Consider the following 18,032-nt stretch of genomic DNA (forward strand, 5'->3'; position numbering starts at 1 on the left):
CGGTTGGCGTTTTGAAAACGATGATCCCTTAAGCTGTCAGGGCAGCGGGCAACTCTCCTCGCCACTTCGACACCTCGAGCTTAATCGCGCGGGTACAATGATAATAATAGGTTTCAAAAAGCGTCGAGATGACCAATAGACCGGTCAAGAGGTCTAACAAGGCAGGTCTGGCGACTGCAGGTCGGGTCAGGAACCGGATGGGGGCAGGGTTAGGGGAAGAATTAATATTCGACCAGGTGCCCGCTTCCTGGTGGTGCAAGTGGCTGCACACCAGTTAACGGTTCCAGGCCGTTTGGATGGAGGATGGCCTGCGCGTACTGCCTTCATCGGCTTGGTCTGGTGGTTCCTTGCGCCGACAAGGAGTCAGCCATTTGTCACAGCGTCCTTTAGGACTAGCGCTATGTTGCTTGTAAGTGAGCTCCTAACGTCAACTGACCGAGTCTGGTTGATCTTGACAACCCCCCTCCCCCATCAAGTTGCTCCCATTGCCTTGAACATGCAACTACGAGTATCCCTAGGTGGCCAATAAAATACAGTTGGAGACTACTCACCTATGTGAACTGTAAAATCCGAAGCCATGGAGCACGTGGTGATGCTGCTGTAGACCTAGGGATTTGGTATACGTGCTGTGGGCAAGACCTTAATTGGCATCACATTGGACCTCACCTATTGGGCATTCATATGATGGCTCCTTGCCCTGCGCACTGACGAATTACTAATGCTATAAGCCGAAGGAGATTCGATACTTCACATCCTCAAAAGTCTGTCTGTCTACCGACGCGTCCTAGAGCCATTGATCACCTTCGCTTGTTTTCATTGTGAATTATACCATCGGGAAGATACGATACATACCTACCTATGTAGGAAACGAGGATTACCTGTGGACTTGAGTTCCCGGGAGGTGGGCATATATATATATATTGCTTGGGAGCAGAGATGCTAGACGGTCCATAGACTGCCGTTAGGAAATTCCGTATGACGTATACTAACACACCGATCCATGGCATCGCAGGAAGCGTAGGCAAAATCTTTTTGATATTGTACCTGAAATCTGGTCGTAAAAAAGAAACTCACAGTGAAACGAATTAAACCAACACATTCCTTTTCCGAATAGCATAATATTATCTGGAAGCCTTCGTGCAACTTACAACTTACAATTCCACCGAATGAATAGCTAAGAATAAGCCGGTATTTTCCGCAACGTAGCATATTTCGTTCCTCACTCGTTCTCTGTCTATTCCCCTGGCATATTCGCCTCCCACATCTCTCCAAATGGACAGGAACACCTGCAAGAACTACCTACACACCAAATGAGGAGCTTGAGTTTGTCTCTCCGCATATATTTGTTTATCCAATTGTCTCCGCGAATAATGAGAGAAGACACTAGTCGCCGTAGTCGTCGTCGTCACCACCTTTGACATTCGAGTCCTTTCGAATTGGTATTTTAATTCCTTGAGTGGCAAATGTCTTGCTCAATGGCGTGCTTTCACACACACCGGGAAACTTCTTGGCCGAATATACATTGAACACGTCGCTAAAACAGCATGCCAAAATTGGGGCCCTGTTTTTGTTGATCTTTGGGGCACCAGAATCGCGAGGGGTGCCGTCTGGCGGCCCAACATTTACAAAAGAGAACCGCAAGCTGTGAAGGCAAAATTAAGTTAATGCGTTGACAAAGACTAAATCATCCATGGGTATTCGTACCGGAAGGGGCCTTCTGTCCGGACACTGAGATCTTGAAGAACAAACCATATTCCAATACGGTCATGAGTGTCGCTAAGACGGAATGCACTAGCTGCCAAGCTGCCGATCAGATTTCGAGTAAACATGCCTTGTGGCTGTCCGCCAACCATTGCCATCCTCGCCATAGGATTATGGTCTTGAACATAGCCCGTTGGGCCGGTAGAACCATTTCTAGTATACGGAGAAACATTCGACTGTGAAGGTAGAGGTGTGACATTCCCCTCAGGGCGGTATGATTGGTGATGAGGGAAATATTGCTGTGGTGGGCCATATGAGCCATTTGAAGGATAGGACGGCGCTGTAGACAAAAAGTTCAGATGTATCTACTTCTTCGTGGCTACCATTTTGCAGTCATAGGACACAAACGTATACGCACCTTGGCCGTATCCACCTTGTATCTGATAGTCCTGACCGTAACCGACAGTGGGAGGTGTATTGTACGATTGGTCGCGATTAGATGGAAGGACATGTTGAGTGTACGGGGCCATCCCGACATCACCTCCATTTAAGGTGGTATATGAGTAAGGTGTAGTCGATGAGATCGAAGGGCTGCCTGTGGAGGAGCGAACAAGGTTGACCTCTTTTGTGCCGTCTTCATTCCAGAGATCAACGTTGAGGACAAACATGGAGTGGTCGATGTCACTAACAAAAAGTGTAAGTTTGGCGAGATCACTAGAGGAGCTAGCTCACGGGAGGGGAGGCGCACTTGCAATCAATTTCTTTGCCAGTGGCAATATCTGTAATGATTAGACGGACACACGGAGGTGGAGTGATAGGACGTCGATCCTGAGTCTAGTTAGGGAGCCAACAAAAGACATAATGATGGCAAAATGGTGTCTTTACCTTATCGCCGAAACCGCACATTCGCGCTCGTCGGGGTTGTTGAACAACGTCGAGTCTGTGAGCTTGTATCAGTATCTCCCATCGGATGTAAGAATTAAACAAGATAAATCTAGTAATACGTACTGGTACTTGCGACCAGTCACATCGTCAATTTTCGAGAACGGGCTCAATATCTGCTGGGGATTCCCAAGAGGTTTCCCTGCGGGTGTTGAGGTTACACCACCAGCAGATGCTGGCTGTGTGTCATCTTGCCTGGAACGCGAAGGAGGTTGCATTTGTGACGGGGGAAGTTGGTGCTGGGAAAGCGGATGAGAAGGGTGCGACTGGACATGTTGAGAGAGTTGATGAGGTTGTGGGTTTGGATGCGAATGATGAGGGGGTTGACTTTGTGACTGGCTGCCAGGTCGTTGATGATGAACGTCGTGAGCACTGAGCTGTGAAGGACGAGGCTGCGATGGCGGTAGCTGTTGATGCTGCTGGTGGTTATGGTGACTGTGATAGCCATACATTGAATGGCCGGTGGTCTGGTGGCTTGAGGCAGCAGTTGAACCTGGCGGCGGGTACGAGCCGCCTGGAAGAGGTAACTGCTGCGACATGTCTGAGGGAGGAGGGTACGTCGACCCCATTTCGTCGGAGCCCGAGAGAGACTGTATACACAGAGCGCTGCAATATCGGGAAAAAGGATGGCGGAAACTATACAGCCTTTGTAGCCGTGCTCGCAATCGCGAGCTAGAGGTTTGCGATGTCACGGCGCAGCGCGGCAGTCGAGATATTGGTGGTGGTGTTGGGCGCGCGAGTGAGCTATTATCAGTCGAAGTTGCAGGGAATTTGCCGCTTTCATACTAGAGGCCGATCGGGCTCGACCTGGGTAGGTTAAATGAAAGAAAACCGAGACTTTTTTTTTTTGGGTCCCGTGTCGCGAAGGACTGCGACGGGAGGGCGACCTGCGTGGAAGGGAACGAAATGGAGGGTCTAGATATCATAAATGGCTTGATGTTGGGCAAATCTTGGACTGGTCGACACGTTGGGAACAAGACCCCTCAAGTGCCCACAGTACGACAGATTATTTCGAGGCAGACCAAGCCAGCCAACCAAACAGGGGGGACTGGAGTGACACCAGCGACCAGCCGCGGGCGAGATGGATCAATGATGCTTTTGCAACTTTGAATGTTGTGGAGAAGCGAGATCTGTACTAATGGTTCAAATGGTGGTTTCTGGAGCACTACGCCGGCGGCATAACCAGTCCAGTTCAATCAGTTGGCGTCCAGATGCTTGGAGGTGGCACTCGCCCAAAAGACGGAGCCGCCGAGCGTGTGCGCTTTCGATGTTGACCCAGCACTTTTGGCACACCAGACTGGGAAGATGTCAAGCATTTGACTGCTGAAGGCCTTGTGATGGCCGGATTTGAGACCTGGTCTACAGTGTGCTCTAGACTGGAGCTTCTTACTCGCTTACTGAGGGACCCTGACCAGTCGACGGTGCTTTCCAGCTTCCCAATCCAGAGGTAGCTGGCGCTTCTAACCGTGTCACGTTGAGGCCGTGTTGGGCTTCCGTTTGGCGGCCAGAGAGAGGTCTGGTCAGAACGTTGCTCATGTGGCGTCAAATAACTGCTGGTCCGTCTCCAGGTAGCAGTAGCGCGCCAAACCGATTGAGCCGTGAGCGGATGTCCCGTGAACGCCTAGGTTGTCAAAATCGACTGTGTAGGACATGTGCACAGGTTGGCCATCAAACCAATGAACACGCCATTGGCTTGCCCTCGATGGTTCCCTCGGACGATAAAAAATGCTTGCACTCCCTCCGGGCCTAGGCAATGACTAGGTTGGCAAGTACTAGCATCAATCATTATTACCCCAGTGCCATGTTGGTGCGCAGTACGGAGTAGCACTAATAGAACAAGAGCTCCGGAAGTGCGAGTGTGCATGTGGATCCGGAGCCAATTTACGGCAACAGTCATGCGGGCATTGATATTTGGAACATGAAAGATGGTGGCTGGAGGATTGAACTAGGGTTTTGGATTGGTTGTGGTGGTGGTGAGAACATGAGTTACATGACAAGGTAGTCGAGAGAGCAAGGATGATGATCACATGCATTGAATGGATGGTTCGTCAATAATAACTCATGGATTGGCTCCCAGGCGCATGAATAAACCATAACATAGCTACTTGCGGATATCGGAAGCAAAATCAATGCCCGCAACCAACTAAAGTCACTCACACTACATACCACTTAGGTAGCCCTGGAGGTCTGTGAGAGACGACGCAAAAGGTCAATCGCAAAGAGTCAATCACAAAGGGTCAACAACTGTGGATTCAGGTTGCTGGGGGCATGATTTAACCAAGGACACATGCTAGGACGCTAGCCAAGTACGTTCGAAGTCTCCAAGTTGGAGGGAGTTGCGGCCATTCTTGGTCCTCTACAGAAAACTTCGATCGTGTCGTCTGGTGTGTCGACGCAGCTGCAATTAAGGTAAAACTTGAACCTATCTACCCTCGAGCTGGTAGGATGAAACACTCTTCTGATGGGCAGGTGTTCCTTATTGGATGCCTACTGCGTATTGCTTAATACGTCTGCTAGTACTACCCGCGGGGGAACAAGGGAGACGGAGTCTCGAGACTTGTCCAAGAGGGATCAAAGCTGCCAGACTTGGTAGGTTCTATCTAGGTGGGCAATGGAACTATTGAATGTTTTATGTATATACTACATACATAGGTACGTAATGGTGATAGGTACGTACACTGCTAAAAGGCTTTGCCTTCATGATATCGCTGTTTCACTCGATAGTCATGTTCCATGCAGACTTTGTCATCAACGGCGTGCCTGATGTTGCATGTGGCATTTGGGCAGTCTGACTGCTCCATTTAGCCTCCTGCTGGTGTGGTGGACTGTGTCACGGAAGGGGGCGGGGGATGCTAATGCGCCAACACATCAGTCCTTTGCCCAATACGGAGTATTCACTGCCGAAATGTGTGTCGTGCTGACATTGTGTGTGTTGGTCGACGGATGAGGTCCAGTCATAATACCTGCCCCGCGTTCGGAACTCTCCTGGCTGCGGCAAAAGAAAAAACCGCTGCCCCTCCATGAGCTAGTGATTCCTCCAATTTCCGCTCATCAACAATCTTGCGCGACCTAGACTGGAGAGATTCCTTCTGCAACAGAATATGGATCTAGTCAACCAGTAAGTACGGACAGATCTACTTTCTAGCTGGTGCCGCCATGACTCTTTTCTTCTCTTTCCCAAACACCCACCATGCGGAGCTGCCTTTTCCGCGATACTGTCGCTGTATCAATCAGTCTTGCTGACCCGACCTTTTCTCAACCCAGCCTCGAGGGTCGCCTTTTGTTCGCGGTACCAAAGAGTGAGTGGTATTACACTTGAAATTTGTGTCGCTCACTAGCATAGTGGGTGAGAATCTTCAGTGGCTGACTTCCATGGATGTAGAGGGCCGGTTGAACCAAGCTGCGCTGAATTTGCTAGAAGGTGCCGATATCCAATTCCGCCGCGAAAACCGACTTGATATCGCTCTCGTCAAAAATCTGCCAATCGCACTCATATTCTTGCCCGCAGCGGACATTCCAACCTTTGTCGGCCAGGGCCGCGTTGACTTGGGCATCACAGGATGGGACCAGGTCAAAGAACATGATGCGTCTGTGCGTGCGGTGACGAGCAGCGGTGTGGACACAGACGAGACGCCAGACTGTGAGATGGTTATGGAGCTGGGATTCGGCGCATGCAAGCTCCAAGTACAAGTTCCAGAGAAGGGTGAATACGTCACCGGCCAAGACCTGATTGGTAAAACTATTGGTACAAGCTTCGTGCACCTGGCTGCCGAATATTTTGCTCGACTAGAAGCCAAAGGTGCTGGCGATGGCTCTTCACCCGGTCCTAGGCGAAAACCGCAGACGAAGATTGTTGAGCTGAGCGGCAGCGTTGAAGCCGCTTGTGCCTTGGGAGTCGCTGACGGAATTGTTGATCTTGTTGGTAAGTTTGAGCTGCAAAACGCCTAACCAATACCATCACCATCAAAATGTCTTGGTTGCTTTTGTGCTTATCCTTAGGACACGGGGTATCGTCCAATGACAGTGTTGACATGTGGCCTGTAGAATCCGGCGAAACCATGCGTGCTGCTGGCCTCAAGGCTATAGACACTGTTGTGGAATCGACTGCTGTGCTTGTCAAGTCTCGGTCCCCATCAAACGCGGACATGGTTGACCTGATTGCTTCGAGAATCCGAGGAGTCATTGCTGCTCAACGATACGTGTTGTGCCAGTACAATATCGAGAGATCGCGGCTTCCGGATGCTAGTAAAATAACCCCTGGTAAAAGAGCGCCTACAATCACCACTCTTGACGCTGAAGGATGGGTTGCAGTCAGCTCTATGGTGGAAAAGAAACGGATTGCTCTCGTAATGGACGACTTGACTCGGGTTGGCGCGCACGATATTCTCGTCCTCGATATCCACAACACGCGATGAGACTGTCGCTATCTGGACGGCAACGGTTGTCATTGAATCGTACTCCCTACTTCCTTTACAATCATTTTTCGCAATTGACTCAATAGATTAAGAACAGAGATAGGTGGCCTAGCTGCAGTCGTATTAAACCTGGTTTGGCAAGAGTTGGGGACCTAGTGCTGGAAAGACCCTGGGACGCTAAACTAGATAGATTCCTCTCCCATAATTCCGCAAGCTGGGACCGGGCGACCAGCTAATTGACGTATATGACCCGTAAACACTGCCTCTATGCCAAGAGTGATGATGGACACGCACATAAACAACACAAACTCTATAGGAGGCTGCTCGCTTCTCCAGGTCGGCAGTTATCTGATCCGCCGCCTTTTGTCATAATGAGAGGACGTAACAAGCAGGGCTTCCGGACGCACAACTGACACCCCGGCTCTGTTCATCCTGGGTCGAGTCCCTTTGTCACAGGAAAATGGTAGTTCTAATTGCGAGGATGCAAATAGTCACCCTGGTCGTAGCACCTGCGGTAGAACCTACGAGTTGCCAAACCAGAGGACCGAATTCAGCCACAATTCGTCCCATTTTGGGTTTCGCGCACCATAGGGTCAGCAAGCTCTTAACACGGCCCACAGGCTCGTCATGGTTTGTCGAGGTTGTTCGTCTTTCGCCACAACGGCGGATGATACGGAAGGGCGGTTGTTCCCAGCAAAGCGTTGCGTACTTAAGTAGGCATGTGAGGACGACACGGCAGCAAAGTTACGCCTGACCAGCTCTGAGGACCAGAGTACCATTACTTGTATCTTTCTTTCGGCATAGTCAGCCCTGATGACTTTGTTCGCCACTCAAATACACAGCTCACAGATGCGGTCTTGATCGGCATCTGCATCTTCTGGAGCTGCACATTGCAGTTGCAGTGCTTGCCTCGAGGGCAAGTCTTCATCAACCTTGTTTACTTCTCTCGGCTTACAGTATTACAACCTCTGCGATGTCAGATGGTGACTTGGTCCATGGGCGCAAGGTTGCGGAGTCTCGCCTCTCGTGGGGGACGTCTTCTGTATACACGGTATGGCTCGATTCTAGGATGATCCAATGTGGCCGTAGCCTGGAAATAATACCTTTGGCGTCTAACTAATGTACAGATTATTATGACTCCAATAAACTTTGTCTCCTTCCTGTTATCTCTTGTTGTAGTCGACCTTGAGTACTCCTATATGAGGGTACGCAATCATACCGAGGCATCAGGACGCTTGCCTACATTACTTCACCATATAATATTCCGGTCACAGCCATATGCGACTGATATACGCGTCAGATCACAAGGTCCTCATCATTACGAAGAAGAGGTGTGGCATTACCATACTAAGCAAGGACGAATTATGAAATTGGAAGCCGAAGAGGCATTCAGAGGTCGCAACAGAATCATCATATTCTTGGCCGTCTTCTTAGCCATTATCACTTGGGTTTTATGGCACTTGGCTAAAGTTCTTTGTCGACGATGGTACTCCTAACATCGTGAAATGCCCTTTCGGCATATATAGCGGGCAGCAATGGCGACTCTTCAAACTTTTCTTCACATCACAGACATTAATTACGGAGGGTGACGAAAATTATGCACATAATAGGGGTATATGCAGGCTGTGACTTTCAGATTCTTGAATCAATGTCATCGTAATGGCATTCCTGGCTTTTGTTACCTTCTTTTTTTGAAAAAACTTTGGATTGCACCTGGATTAAGAGTGTAAGCTAATCAAGCTACGTCACGATGGTTCAAGCAGGATGTAGTTGCACAGATATTGGGAGAAGAGGAAATGGCATAAGCCATTAGTTTCCCGTGACGTTAATTATATTTACATATATATATGCAGTGCATGTGTACTTGAGACTGATGAACCGCCAGTTGTATCTTGTGGGGGAAAACACCGACGCCTTCGAAAATGACAGGAGCTCGCAAACCCATCAATGAGATGGGAACCTTCAACGACATGTAGATCCCAAAACACCGCGCATTTGTCCCCCAGGGATAAGGAACGAACTCTTAAATAGAGCATGATTGGATCCTTTCTTCTAAACTACTCCAATATATCAAGGGACGGGGCTCCAAAACACTGAGGCCGGTAGGAAAGTGTCTCCGCTCTTCTTCAAGTATAGACATAGATGACTGACGAGATATAATGGCGTTTACGGGGCTTTCTGTGGTTTGTATAATACTCGACTTGTTGGTGCTTTCGTGGGAGGAGGAGGCTGTTGACAGCCGTGACTGGATTGAAAGCCTCTGACTTCGTAGTTGCCCATCCAAGGTGGAAGGCTGGAATCGAAGGTAAGGCATTGTAATGAGAAGAACAAGGCCGTACTGCAAATACGAAGAAAAAAAAGACTCGCCAGCGAGAAGAGAATATCAGACCGAAAGCCTGTTCTTTGATATATGTCCAGTTGAGTATGTCCCGCTGTACAGAACACTGCTGAACACTCTGTTTCTGATATGAGGGAGATATTTTGAAGGCGGCGAAGACTGAGTGTAGTCGGGGACAAGACCACAAAACCAAAGAAGTTGTTGGATCTTTAAATATACTCGTGTCTCGTACGTGGTCGTTCAAGATGGTCCCGTAAGAGCTAGGGTAATCAAGGGGCCGCAGTCATAAATAGGAAAAGAATGAATGTAGCAGAGCCTGCCTAGCTCGTGGTTGATTTCTCTTCTTCTGACCATCTGGATGGAACTTATTGAGTTGAAAGTGGTCTCAACGTGCGTAAGGGAGGGGGAACCTCTTATTAACACAGGCCAAGTGCGGGACGACTTGTCCAAACCCAGCACGTACAATATAGGACCTAGCGAGTATTTCTTCCCTTGACAATCAAACCGTTTGGGTTATTGACAGGTGCCCAAATAGTCCGACGTCTAATGCCAGAGGAATGCCCCGCTGGCAAAGGGGGGCATAAATGAATGCTACACCATATCCCATTTTGGTGCGGAATGCCCCGAGATTCCCGACAGTACAATGGATCACAAGTCGCGTCAGGGTCGTATCCCTGTGAACGGGTGTCGAAGCACATCAATTTTAAGCCCTCCATGTATGAGCCTTTTTGGGATGAGGGCATTATGTACGTTATCATCCCCTGTTCGGTTTCAGGGTCGCCCTGCATTCAGGAGACAATTCCACGCCAAAACCCTGGCCGCGCCCCTGCGATCACCGAAACTGAAACCAGCCTTGCTTCGGTGTCGCATCAATGGTATGAAGCAGCCGCGCAGCAGGAGTGGATGCAAGCACGAATCGAGATGTCAAAACCAAGCATTCGGTGCTGCGGAGTGGTGAGCCCATGTAACCCAGAGTCATACCTCCTGTGAATGCATCACAGAATGAAGACACGTTGAAGATGCGCATAGTTTAAGACCTTGCATAGCCGAATTTCGTACAATGCCCATAAACCACGCCTCAATTGGGAGCCACTGCTTTCCCTTTCATAAGGATACCTTGTATTCAAGCGTCCCACCTTGCATAATAATAATACCTGACGTGTTCAGGTAAATGACATATTAATTATTTCATACCTCTACCACGATGCGTCGATACGTCATGCCTGTGCCCTGAGACCCCCTACTAATGATACTAGTAATGAGTAAGATGAAATAAAAAAACCAAGTAATTGATTTTCTTCATGCATGAACTAAGGTCAACACTGTTGCCGCTATCATCTCACACATAGCGAGTTCCCTTATGTGTGATTGTTTCCATCAATATATACCATCCCATATCGCGCCGGATTCCTCTTTACCCAAGATCCCCAAAGCGGTATGATCCCCTATCGGGTTTCCGTAACGTCGCACTCCTTCTGATACTTTCCATCCACACAGAATCATCAAGCATATCGCGAGCCTCCATTGGGCTGGTTGCACTTCCACGACGGCTTCCTTGGGACACATCTGGAGTATGGAATTCGGGCTCGTAGAGTTCGAAACTAAACCCAAAAGAGGTGTCTTGACGCGAAGTAGTAGTTTGAGATGACCGAGGATGACTAAGAGGGTGCTCGTATACTGCGTCATGAAGGCTGAGATGGGTTGACTCTGATGGAGCTTGCTGACCAGCTCCCTCCCCTGCGCTCAGCTGTGTCCACCGAGGCTGCTCTGGAAAGGCTGCATCCCTTCCCTGGTTCTTCGTCAAGTTGCCGCCAAGCTTGTCGTCGACAAGGATGTGTGGTATCGCAAGCTGCGGGATCACTGACATACGAGATGCACGCTTCTTCTCCATGTGCTTTTTGAATCTTCTTGACCAGTAACTGAGGAAGGCTGAGTTAGCTCACGCACTTTATTGTGTTTGTCTTTCGACGAGACCTCATGTTTTGTAGCTACTGGGTAAGGGTGTCTCTCACAGTGTATCAAAAAAGCCTTGGACCACCTTCCGCCGTATTTCTTCATCGACACGTTGCAGCCGAGCTCGGCGTCGCAAGAATTCTTCGAGTCTATGCAATATGTTAGCACAGCCGCAAACACCTTAGGCCTGTGAACAATGTCTTACTTCAAGCTCTTGCTGTCGTTGATAATGTTGTAATGAGCAAGAATTAATAGGACATCCGTAAAAGCAATACCTCTGTCTGGATCCGCGGATACCAGCACTTCCCCAAAGAATATCTTGAATCGGCGGCGACGCTCGCGAATCTTCTCGACGTCGAGCTTAGCCAGTCTCTGGTTAAGCCTGTCGACGTCGATGTCATTGTAAAAGTTTGCCGTAGCAATGGACATGTGCCGGGTTGATTTAGAGTCGCCACGCACGTCCTCCAATATTTGTCCAATAGAATCCTCCGGCTGGTAGATTCGCATCTGAAATACGCCCGAGAGCTCTCCAAGCAGGCGCGGAAACTGTTCCTTGGAGATGAAACCAGTTCCGGTTGGGTCCACGCTCCGCCACGCTTCTTTGAATCGCCGTATCTCATCTCGATCAACCACGGCCATACCGCTAGAGCGTTGATAGACGTAGCTGAAGCTTTCATAAATAAGAGACACGAACAGGTTCACAAAAATATACATGCTAATGATATTCCACGCAACGAATAGAAAGCGGGCCCACGCCTTACTACCGCAATCGCTGTCGAAGAATTTACTCTCTTCAACACAGAGGGGTGGCCGAATTTCAGCGTAATCCTCCATGATTTGGTTCCAACCCTCTCCCAAGCTCATCCTGAACAGGAGAATTAAGGCTTTTGGGACACTGCGAAAGTTGATGTCGCTCGTTTCTTCGTCCCCAAACCGCGTAAGGCTAAATGCTTGTGTCATTGCGATGGCAAAGACAAGAAAACAGACTAGCCAGGTGGCCAACAAATTGCTTATAATTGGCAAGCTGGCCGCTGCAGTCTTGAACAATTGGTCCAGGGCGTCATTCCTCGGTATCAATAGCAACACAATTGCCACAAGGAAGAATTTGTGCAGTTGGACCGACGCGTCAGCTGTAGAGTCGGCAATCATCAATGCCAGCGTAGCCACAAATGCCCCCGAAACAGTGATAAGCGAATAAAGGTCCCAAGAACTTTTTCGAAATCGAGTCCATCCAAGACCAGTGACTCGAACAGCAATGTTACTGGCATATGTCAGGATGAAGAGCAGAAACAAAATTTCTCTAGTTTTAGTCCACCAGAATGGCTCTGAGCTGAACTCAGTCATCAGCAAGACAAGATGAAGCACCAGAACGACGGTAATGACGAGATACCATTTGCCGCGTTTTTCAATGGCCCGTTTATGGCACCATTTCTTCCAGCTCTTCTCAGTTTCTCTGTACGAACTTTTGGATGGCGATATCTGCCGTAGCAGTTTTCGAAGCTCAAGCCAAGATCGTTGTTCTGCAGTAAGAAAGGCAACACCTGTTTGTTCGGTATAATTTCTCATAAAAACAGAAATAAACAGGGTTAGGACAAACACAGTAGCCATCAAGTTGAATACGACGAAAAAGAGTGCGTTACCCTGTGCCACCAATTGTTGAGGCTGCATTCCTTTGCTGACAATAGCTTGGGCAGCAAACGAAACATCGGTCCAACCCTCCTGGCTAACGATTTGAAATAAGGTGAAGAGAGAAGACCCAAAGTCGTCAAAATTGAAATAAGGATTGGAGGCAACACGCGGGGCTAGCATATTCCAATCGCTTTTGAAAGGAGTGCTGCTAAACTCACCAAAACATCCATCGAGGGTATTGCTGGCGTTGGAGTCATTGCACGTAACCATTAGACCGTTGAAAAGGTTCAAGCCGTATATGGCAAATGGTATCAGCAACGAAAGCGATATGAGTGCAGCCTATGTCGAGACATCAGTACCGCTATACGTTTGAGACCTAATACGAGCGCAAAATACAGAGAAGGGGAGACCTACTCCTATCAATTTCCACCAACCAACAATGATGAGCGAATGGAACGTATCCCTGGCGCTGTCGCTGACATTAAGTAGTCGAAGTGCTCGCAAAGCCTTGAATGCACCAACAGCCCGTGATATGGCTCCATCATTGATTAAAAGTGTGACGACATTTATCCATAGTGTCACAAGCACAATACCATCAATCATGCCCCAGGAGCTGCGCATATATGCGTTTGGTGTCCAAAATAAACCATCCGCAACTGCTTTTATAGCCGCCTCAACTGTGAAAACTGAGGTAAAGGCGAGATCAGTCCAGACATACCAGTTCCACGTGTTTGTACTGTGGTTTTCCCTATACTCTTTCTGGTAAAGCGGTGTTGTAACACAAGCCAAAATTACCATTGCGACAACAACAGCGTATACAAAAGCGGAGAAAATATACCAGGCTACTTTGTTGGGCTGCACACCATCGAATCTCTCAGGACCTCTCGCAGGGCCAACCAGCTTCTGGCAAAGCCGTCGCAAAGGATGTTTCGGTTTGAAAATATACAGCGAATCGTTGTATCTTGGGTGCCGAGAGAGGTATTCTCGTTGGGCTTTTCTTCTTGCCGATGTTGCTGAAACCGCTTGCCGAGCCATTTGACGTGGATCGAGAGTATCATTTGGACCATCAAATCGGATATTGGAGTAAAATGGATTCGGGTCTTTGTTCATCAACTTGCTGAGAAGGCGCTTCCATAACTTGGAAATCATGCCTGGGTTGGCATCATTACCAAACAATGCAGTTGCGCTTCTCTGTGGCATGGAGACTGCATTTTCATGCACGGAGTCTGAGGATTCATCGTTTAGGAAGTCCCGTACAACTGCATCTTTGAGAAGCATTTCCATCATCGCTGGCCCATAGTCTAATGGGTCCCGACGTCGGCGAGATTTTCCTAGGCTAAATATTGTCGAGAGTGAGAGATTGCTAGGGTTGTGTCCGAGTTCCTTCCTCTGCAGGAAAGCCTTGACCTGTTCGAGCCGTTTCTCATCTTCTGAGACATCAAAATTCTCTTGAATGACAGCAATGAACATATTGACCAGGATGAAAAAGGAAAGAATGAACCAGCCTATGAGAAACATCGCGCCAATCCAGGCAGTATGAAACTGCTTTGTGTGGGACGTGACGGAATACAAAATTTCGGTCCAATTCTCGCTTGATAGAATCTGGTACATCCCCAGAAATGAATTGTAAATCGTGAAGAATGATATTCTGTTCAGTTCGCCGTTATCCGTACTCTGAGGAATCTGACCACGAAAAAGTTGCGATGCAAAGATTGCAACTAGGAACGTCATCAAGAATACAAAAAGCATCAAATTGGCAATACCAGCAGCGTTTCCAAGTACAAGTAGGATGAGTTTCCGAGTGACAGGAATCGCCAATACAATCCTGTACACTCGAACAATTTGGAACACTGTAAGCCATAAATAAGCCCGAGTGTTTGGAATCGGCGGGATAAGTATAATCGTCGTTACAACCGCTAAGAACAGATCGAAATTGTTACGCCAACTTCGGTAGAATCCACGCCAGTCCGCAGCAAACCTAAGCAAGATTTCAATATCGAGAAAGACGGTTGCAATCACCTCCGCTATGTGGATGAATTGCTCCCGAGAGTGCGACATTTTAGAGCTGCGCAAAGACTGGCAAAGCAATGCAAAAGTAATAAGTAGTATCCAGAAAGCCGTGGTCCGATCATAAATCCGATGTAATCGTGATTTCCAGACCCGTTCCTCTGGTCGAGTTGGCAAAGACGGCTCATTGTCCGCTGTGAAGGCACTGGATTTGCTCTCTTCACGGATGACTTGGAACGATGAGGTGATGACTGCAATGAGTAAATTTGTCAGCCATAGTAACATGATCATTATTCCGGCTCCAAAAAACAAAGCGGCTTGTAGGTAGTCGGACGCCATCGTGTGGTACATCAGGTCGGAGAAGGTGTTCGCGCTCATTATGACAAAGACAAGCTCCAGAGAATTGGCAATGTTATCAAAATTAACGGTACCCTCGTACGGGTTTTCTTGCTGAAGGCAAAGGGACCCCCGGGGGCAAATAAATCCCTTGCCATCTCGAGCCCCATTAACCAGGCTTGCCAGCGAATTGGTGCTCCCGAACTTCACCCAAGGCAAGATTTTACCAGTCTGATTATCCAAATGACCTCCACAGAATTGCATATCATTGGTATACGCTGCTGTAATATTCTGAGGGTCGGATGGATCCAACCAAACACATTGCCGCTTCAAGCTAGACTTGAAGCTCTGGATTCCAATGATTGCAAAGAGTAGCCAGAAAAACATGACCAAGAACGCAATTCGAACGAGGAGAGGGGCAGCCTTTTTTAGGCTTCTCAAAATGATCTACATTACAGGCATATTTAGAAAGCTGAGACTGGTCAGGAGGAGTGTGGAAGGGGCTTACCGCAGTACCGTGGGTCAAAGCCAAAAGCCTCAATATTCGGAGGCAACTGAGCATTTTGAATACATATATGTGGTGCCGGCTTTCGATTCCGGTAATACCCAGTACAAATGCAACCCAAAACGAGACAACCGCCACAAAGTCCAGGCGGTTGAAGGAGTGTCGCAAAAAGGCACGTCGAGCTAGCTGATAGCGCTGCTGCTCTTCAATGGTTGAAGGTAGCGATTGTTGGCTTTGCATCATGGTGGTAAAGGAGCGGGAGAAGGTAGAATGCTGTGGTGCCGTTTGTGAGCTGCTTTTCACGGATTTTTGTCGTTGGGGTCGAAAGGCAGTCCTGTATTGTTCAACAATGGCAGCCCTAATACCCTTTTGGCGATCTATTGTGCTGTACTCAGCAGCATTAAAAAAGAAACCTGAAACAATAATACGGGCAGTAAGCTCCACGGTGAAGACGATGAAGAGTCCAAGCATAATCCAGTCAATGATATGCCTCCCCCATCGGTCTGGGCGCTCATTCCCTGTGACAAATACACTGGGGCCAGATTCTACAGCCAGAAGAATGACCTGCAGAACGATGAGCACAAGTATGAATGGCTCGGTGTATGGGTTGACTAGTAGGCTACACAGCCAGAGCCTAACCCGGCTTTGTGGAGAGAAGATGCCTAACGAGTGACCTTTGAGGGGATTGGGTGGTCGGCTATAAGGAAGTGAGGGTCGATACTGGCTAACCGCATTCATCTTCTCTGGCGCAAGCTGCGTTGTCTGTGATTGATACGAAGTATCGACAAGCATAGAGACTGCTGGGCTTCTCCCCCGGTCATGTCTAGACGCTCTTGGCGACCGTGATTGGGGTCTCGATGCCCTGTGATCCGGCAGCTCACTCTCTCCACTAATATTTACCACTCGCTGAGACATTGCTCGAACAATCGAACCGGCGCGGAGTAACGCACCTGATGGCGACGTAGATCGAGAAACTCTGTATTCACCGGGGCCTAAGGTGCCACCATAACTGGGTTGTCTCCCTGGTGAAGTTTCGCAAGAAGATTGGACATGATGCCCTAGGTTGTTTGACTGACGGTCTTTGGCTGGGTTGCAATCGAAGTCTGACACAGTTTGGAAACTGCTTCGAATGTTAGGATCATGACCATCAACTGGCATGGATCCCGATATTGGTTGTGCTCCGGCAGTGAGGGGCATCCGGTCGGAATCATCGTACTCGGTGCTCGGGGGCTCTTCGATATATGGCGGCCCTACGAAGGTACCGACAGACTGGGAGACATGGACGCCATGTTCTTCTGAGAGAGATGTCTGAAAGTCGGGCGGAAGGGCGGCTTGCAGAACCGTTGGGTCTATAGGCGAACTAGGACCTGTCCCATTGTCGGATCCGTTCTGCGAGGCATACCAATATGTCGTGTTTGCAGGAATATTATCAGGAACTGCTGGTGAATGTCTATCACCGCTTCGGTCAAATGTAGATTCGTGCTGATGACTGGGTGGCAGCCAGTCAGCTGCATTGCCTCCTGGAGTTAGGAGGAAGTCCTGTAGAGGAATAGAGCGACGACGCCGCGCCTGGCCGCCGTCTGAGGGGTTGGAGGACATGGACCGCGTAACTGGTAGTAGCTCAAAATCGACGTTGATGGAGTAGTCAAAAGTCGAACATCACGATCAACGGATTGCGTGTGTCGAAGCACCAGGAGAAGCCAGAAGCATGATCAACAGCTGTGATCGCGTTAATAAAACGGTAATGAGACTGCCTAGAGTTGCGGTACAGCAATGTTGACGAGCGCTCTTCTTTGCTTGTCGATGATGTTGAATCTGCAAGATCGCGTGGCGCGACGAAGTCCAGTGGAAGTGAGAGTTGATGAAGCCAGCTTCGGATAGACACTTTTTACCTTGAACTCGTCGTCACCCTTTATGAAAGGCACTTCGGCTACTCCGTATTTATCGGAAGGCTCTCTGATATGCAACAATGTTTGTAGGCTGAATGCGAAACACTGACGATGCGAATGATGACACAGTCTCTTGGTGTCTACCCCTGGCACATGTATCATTCCATCTGGCACACGTGCGGCTTCAACTCGGCTGCATCCCCTCTGGTGTGTTAAGGCTCCAGTGGGTATTTTGCCCCATATTATCCCTGCCGGGAGCTAGTAATCTTAAGGGACTTTACTAGCACCATAGATTTAGCATAGTGTGATGTAGCGAT

The 18,032-nt window shown here is 48.7% G+C and overlaps 3 protein-coding genes across 3 annotated transcripts; 1 reads left to right on the plus strand and 2 right to left on the minus strand.

Annotated features, from left to right (window-relative positions):
- Window positions 1-1,383: 1,383 nt before the first annotated feature.
- MAA_00244 (Velvet 2) lies at window positions 1,384-3,212 on the minus strand (the record flags this gene model as incomplete). Its single annotated transcript, XM_007818242.2, has 6 exons — window positions 1,384-1,642; window positions 1,705-2,041; window positions 2,120-2,385; window positions 2,434-2,480; window positions 2,587-2,641; window positions 2,710-3,212. 6 exons carry the CDS (start codon window positions 3,210-3,212, stop codon window positions 1,384-1,386), a joined length of 1,467 nt encoding a protein of 488 aa, XP_007816433.2.
- Window positions 3,213-5,833: 2,621 nt separating this feature from the next.
- Window positions 5,834-7,058, plus strand: MAA_00245 (ATP phosphoribosyltransferase; the record flags this gene model as incomplete). The annotated part of the gene is made up of 3 exons (XM_007818243.2): window positions 5,834-5,942; window positions 6,026-6,565; window positions 6,643-7,058. 3 exons carry the CDS (start codon window positions 5,834-5,836, stop codon window positions 7,056-7,058), a joined length of 1,065 nt encoding a protein of 354 aa, XP_007816434.2.
- Window positions 7,059-10,810: 3,752 nt separating this feature from the next.
- Window positions 10,811-17,425, minus strand: MAA_00246 (calcium permeable channel; the record flags this gene model as incomplete). Its single annotated transcript, XM_007818244.1, has 5 exons — window positions 10,811-11,315; window positions 11,409-11,498; window positions 11,555-13,317; window positions 13,393-15,768; window positions 15,830-17,425. 5 exons carry the CDS (start codon window positions 17,423-17,425, stop codon window positions 10,811-10,813), a joined length of 6,330 nt encoding a protein of 2,109 aa, XP_007816435.1.
- Between the last annotated feature and the right edge of the window lie 607 nt (window positions 17,426-18,032).

The sequence above is a fragment of the Metarhizium robertsii genome (assembly GCF_000187425.2).
Source record: "Metarhizium robertsii ARSEF 23 chromosome Unknown MAA_Scf_3, whole genome shotgun sequence".
In the NCBI taxonomy this organism is placed as follows: Eukaryota; Fungi; Ascomycota; class Sordariomycetes; order Hypocreales; family Clavicipitaceae; genus Metarhizium; species Metarhizium robertsii.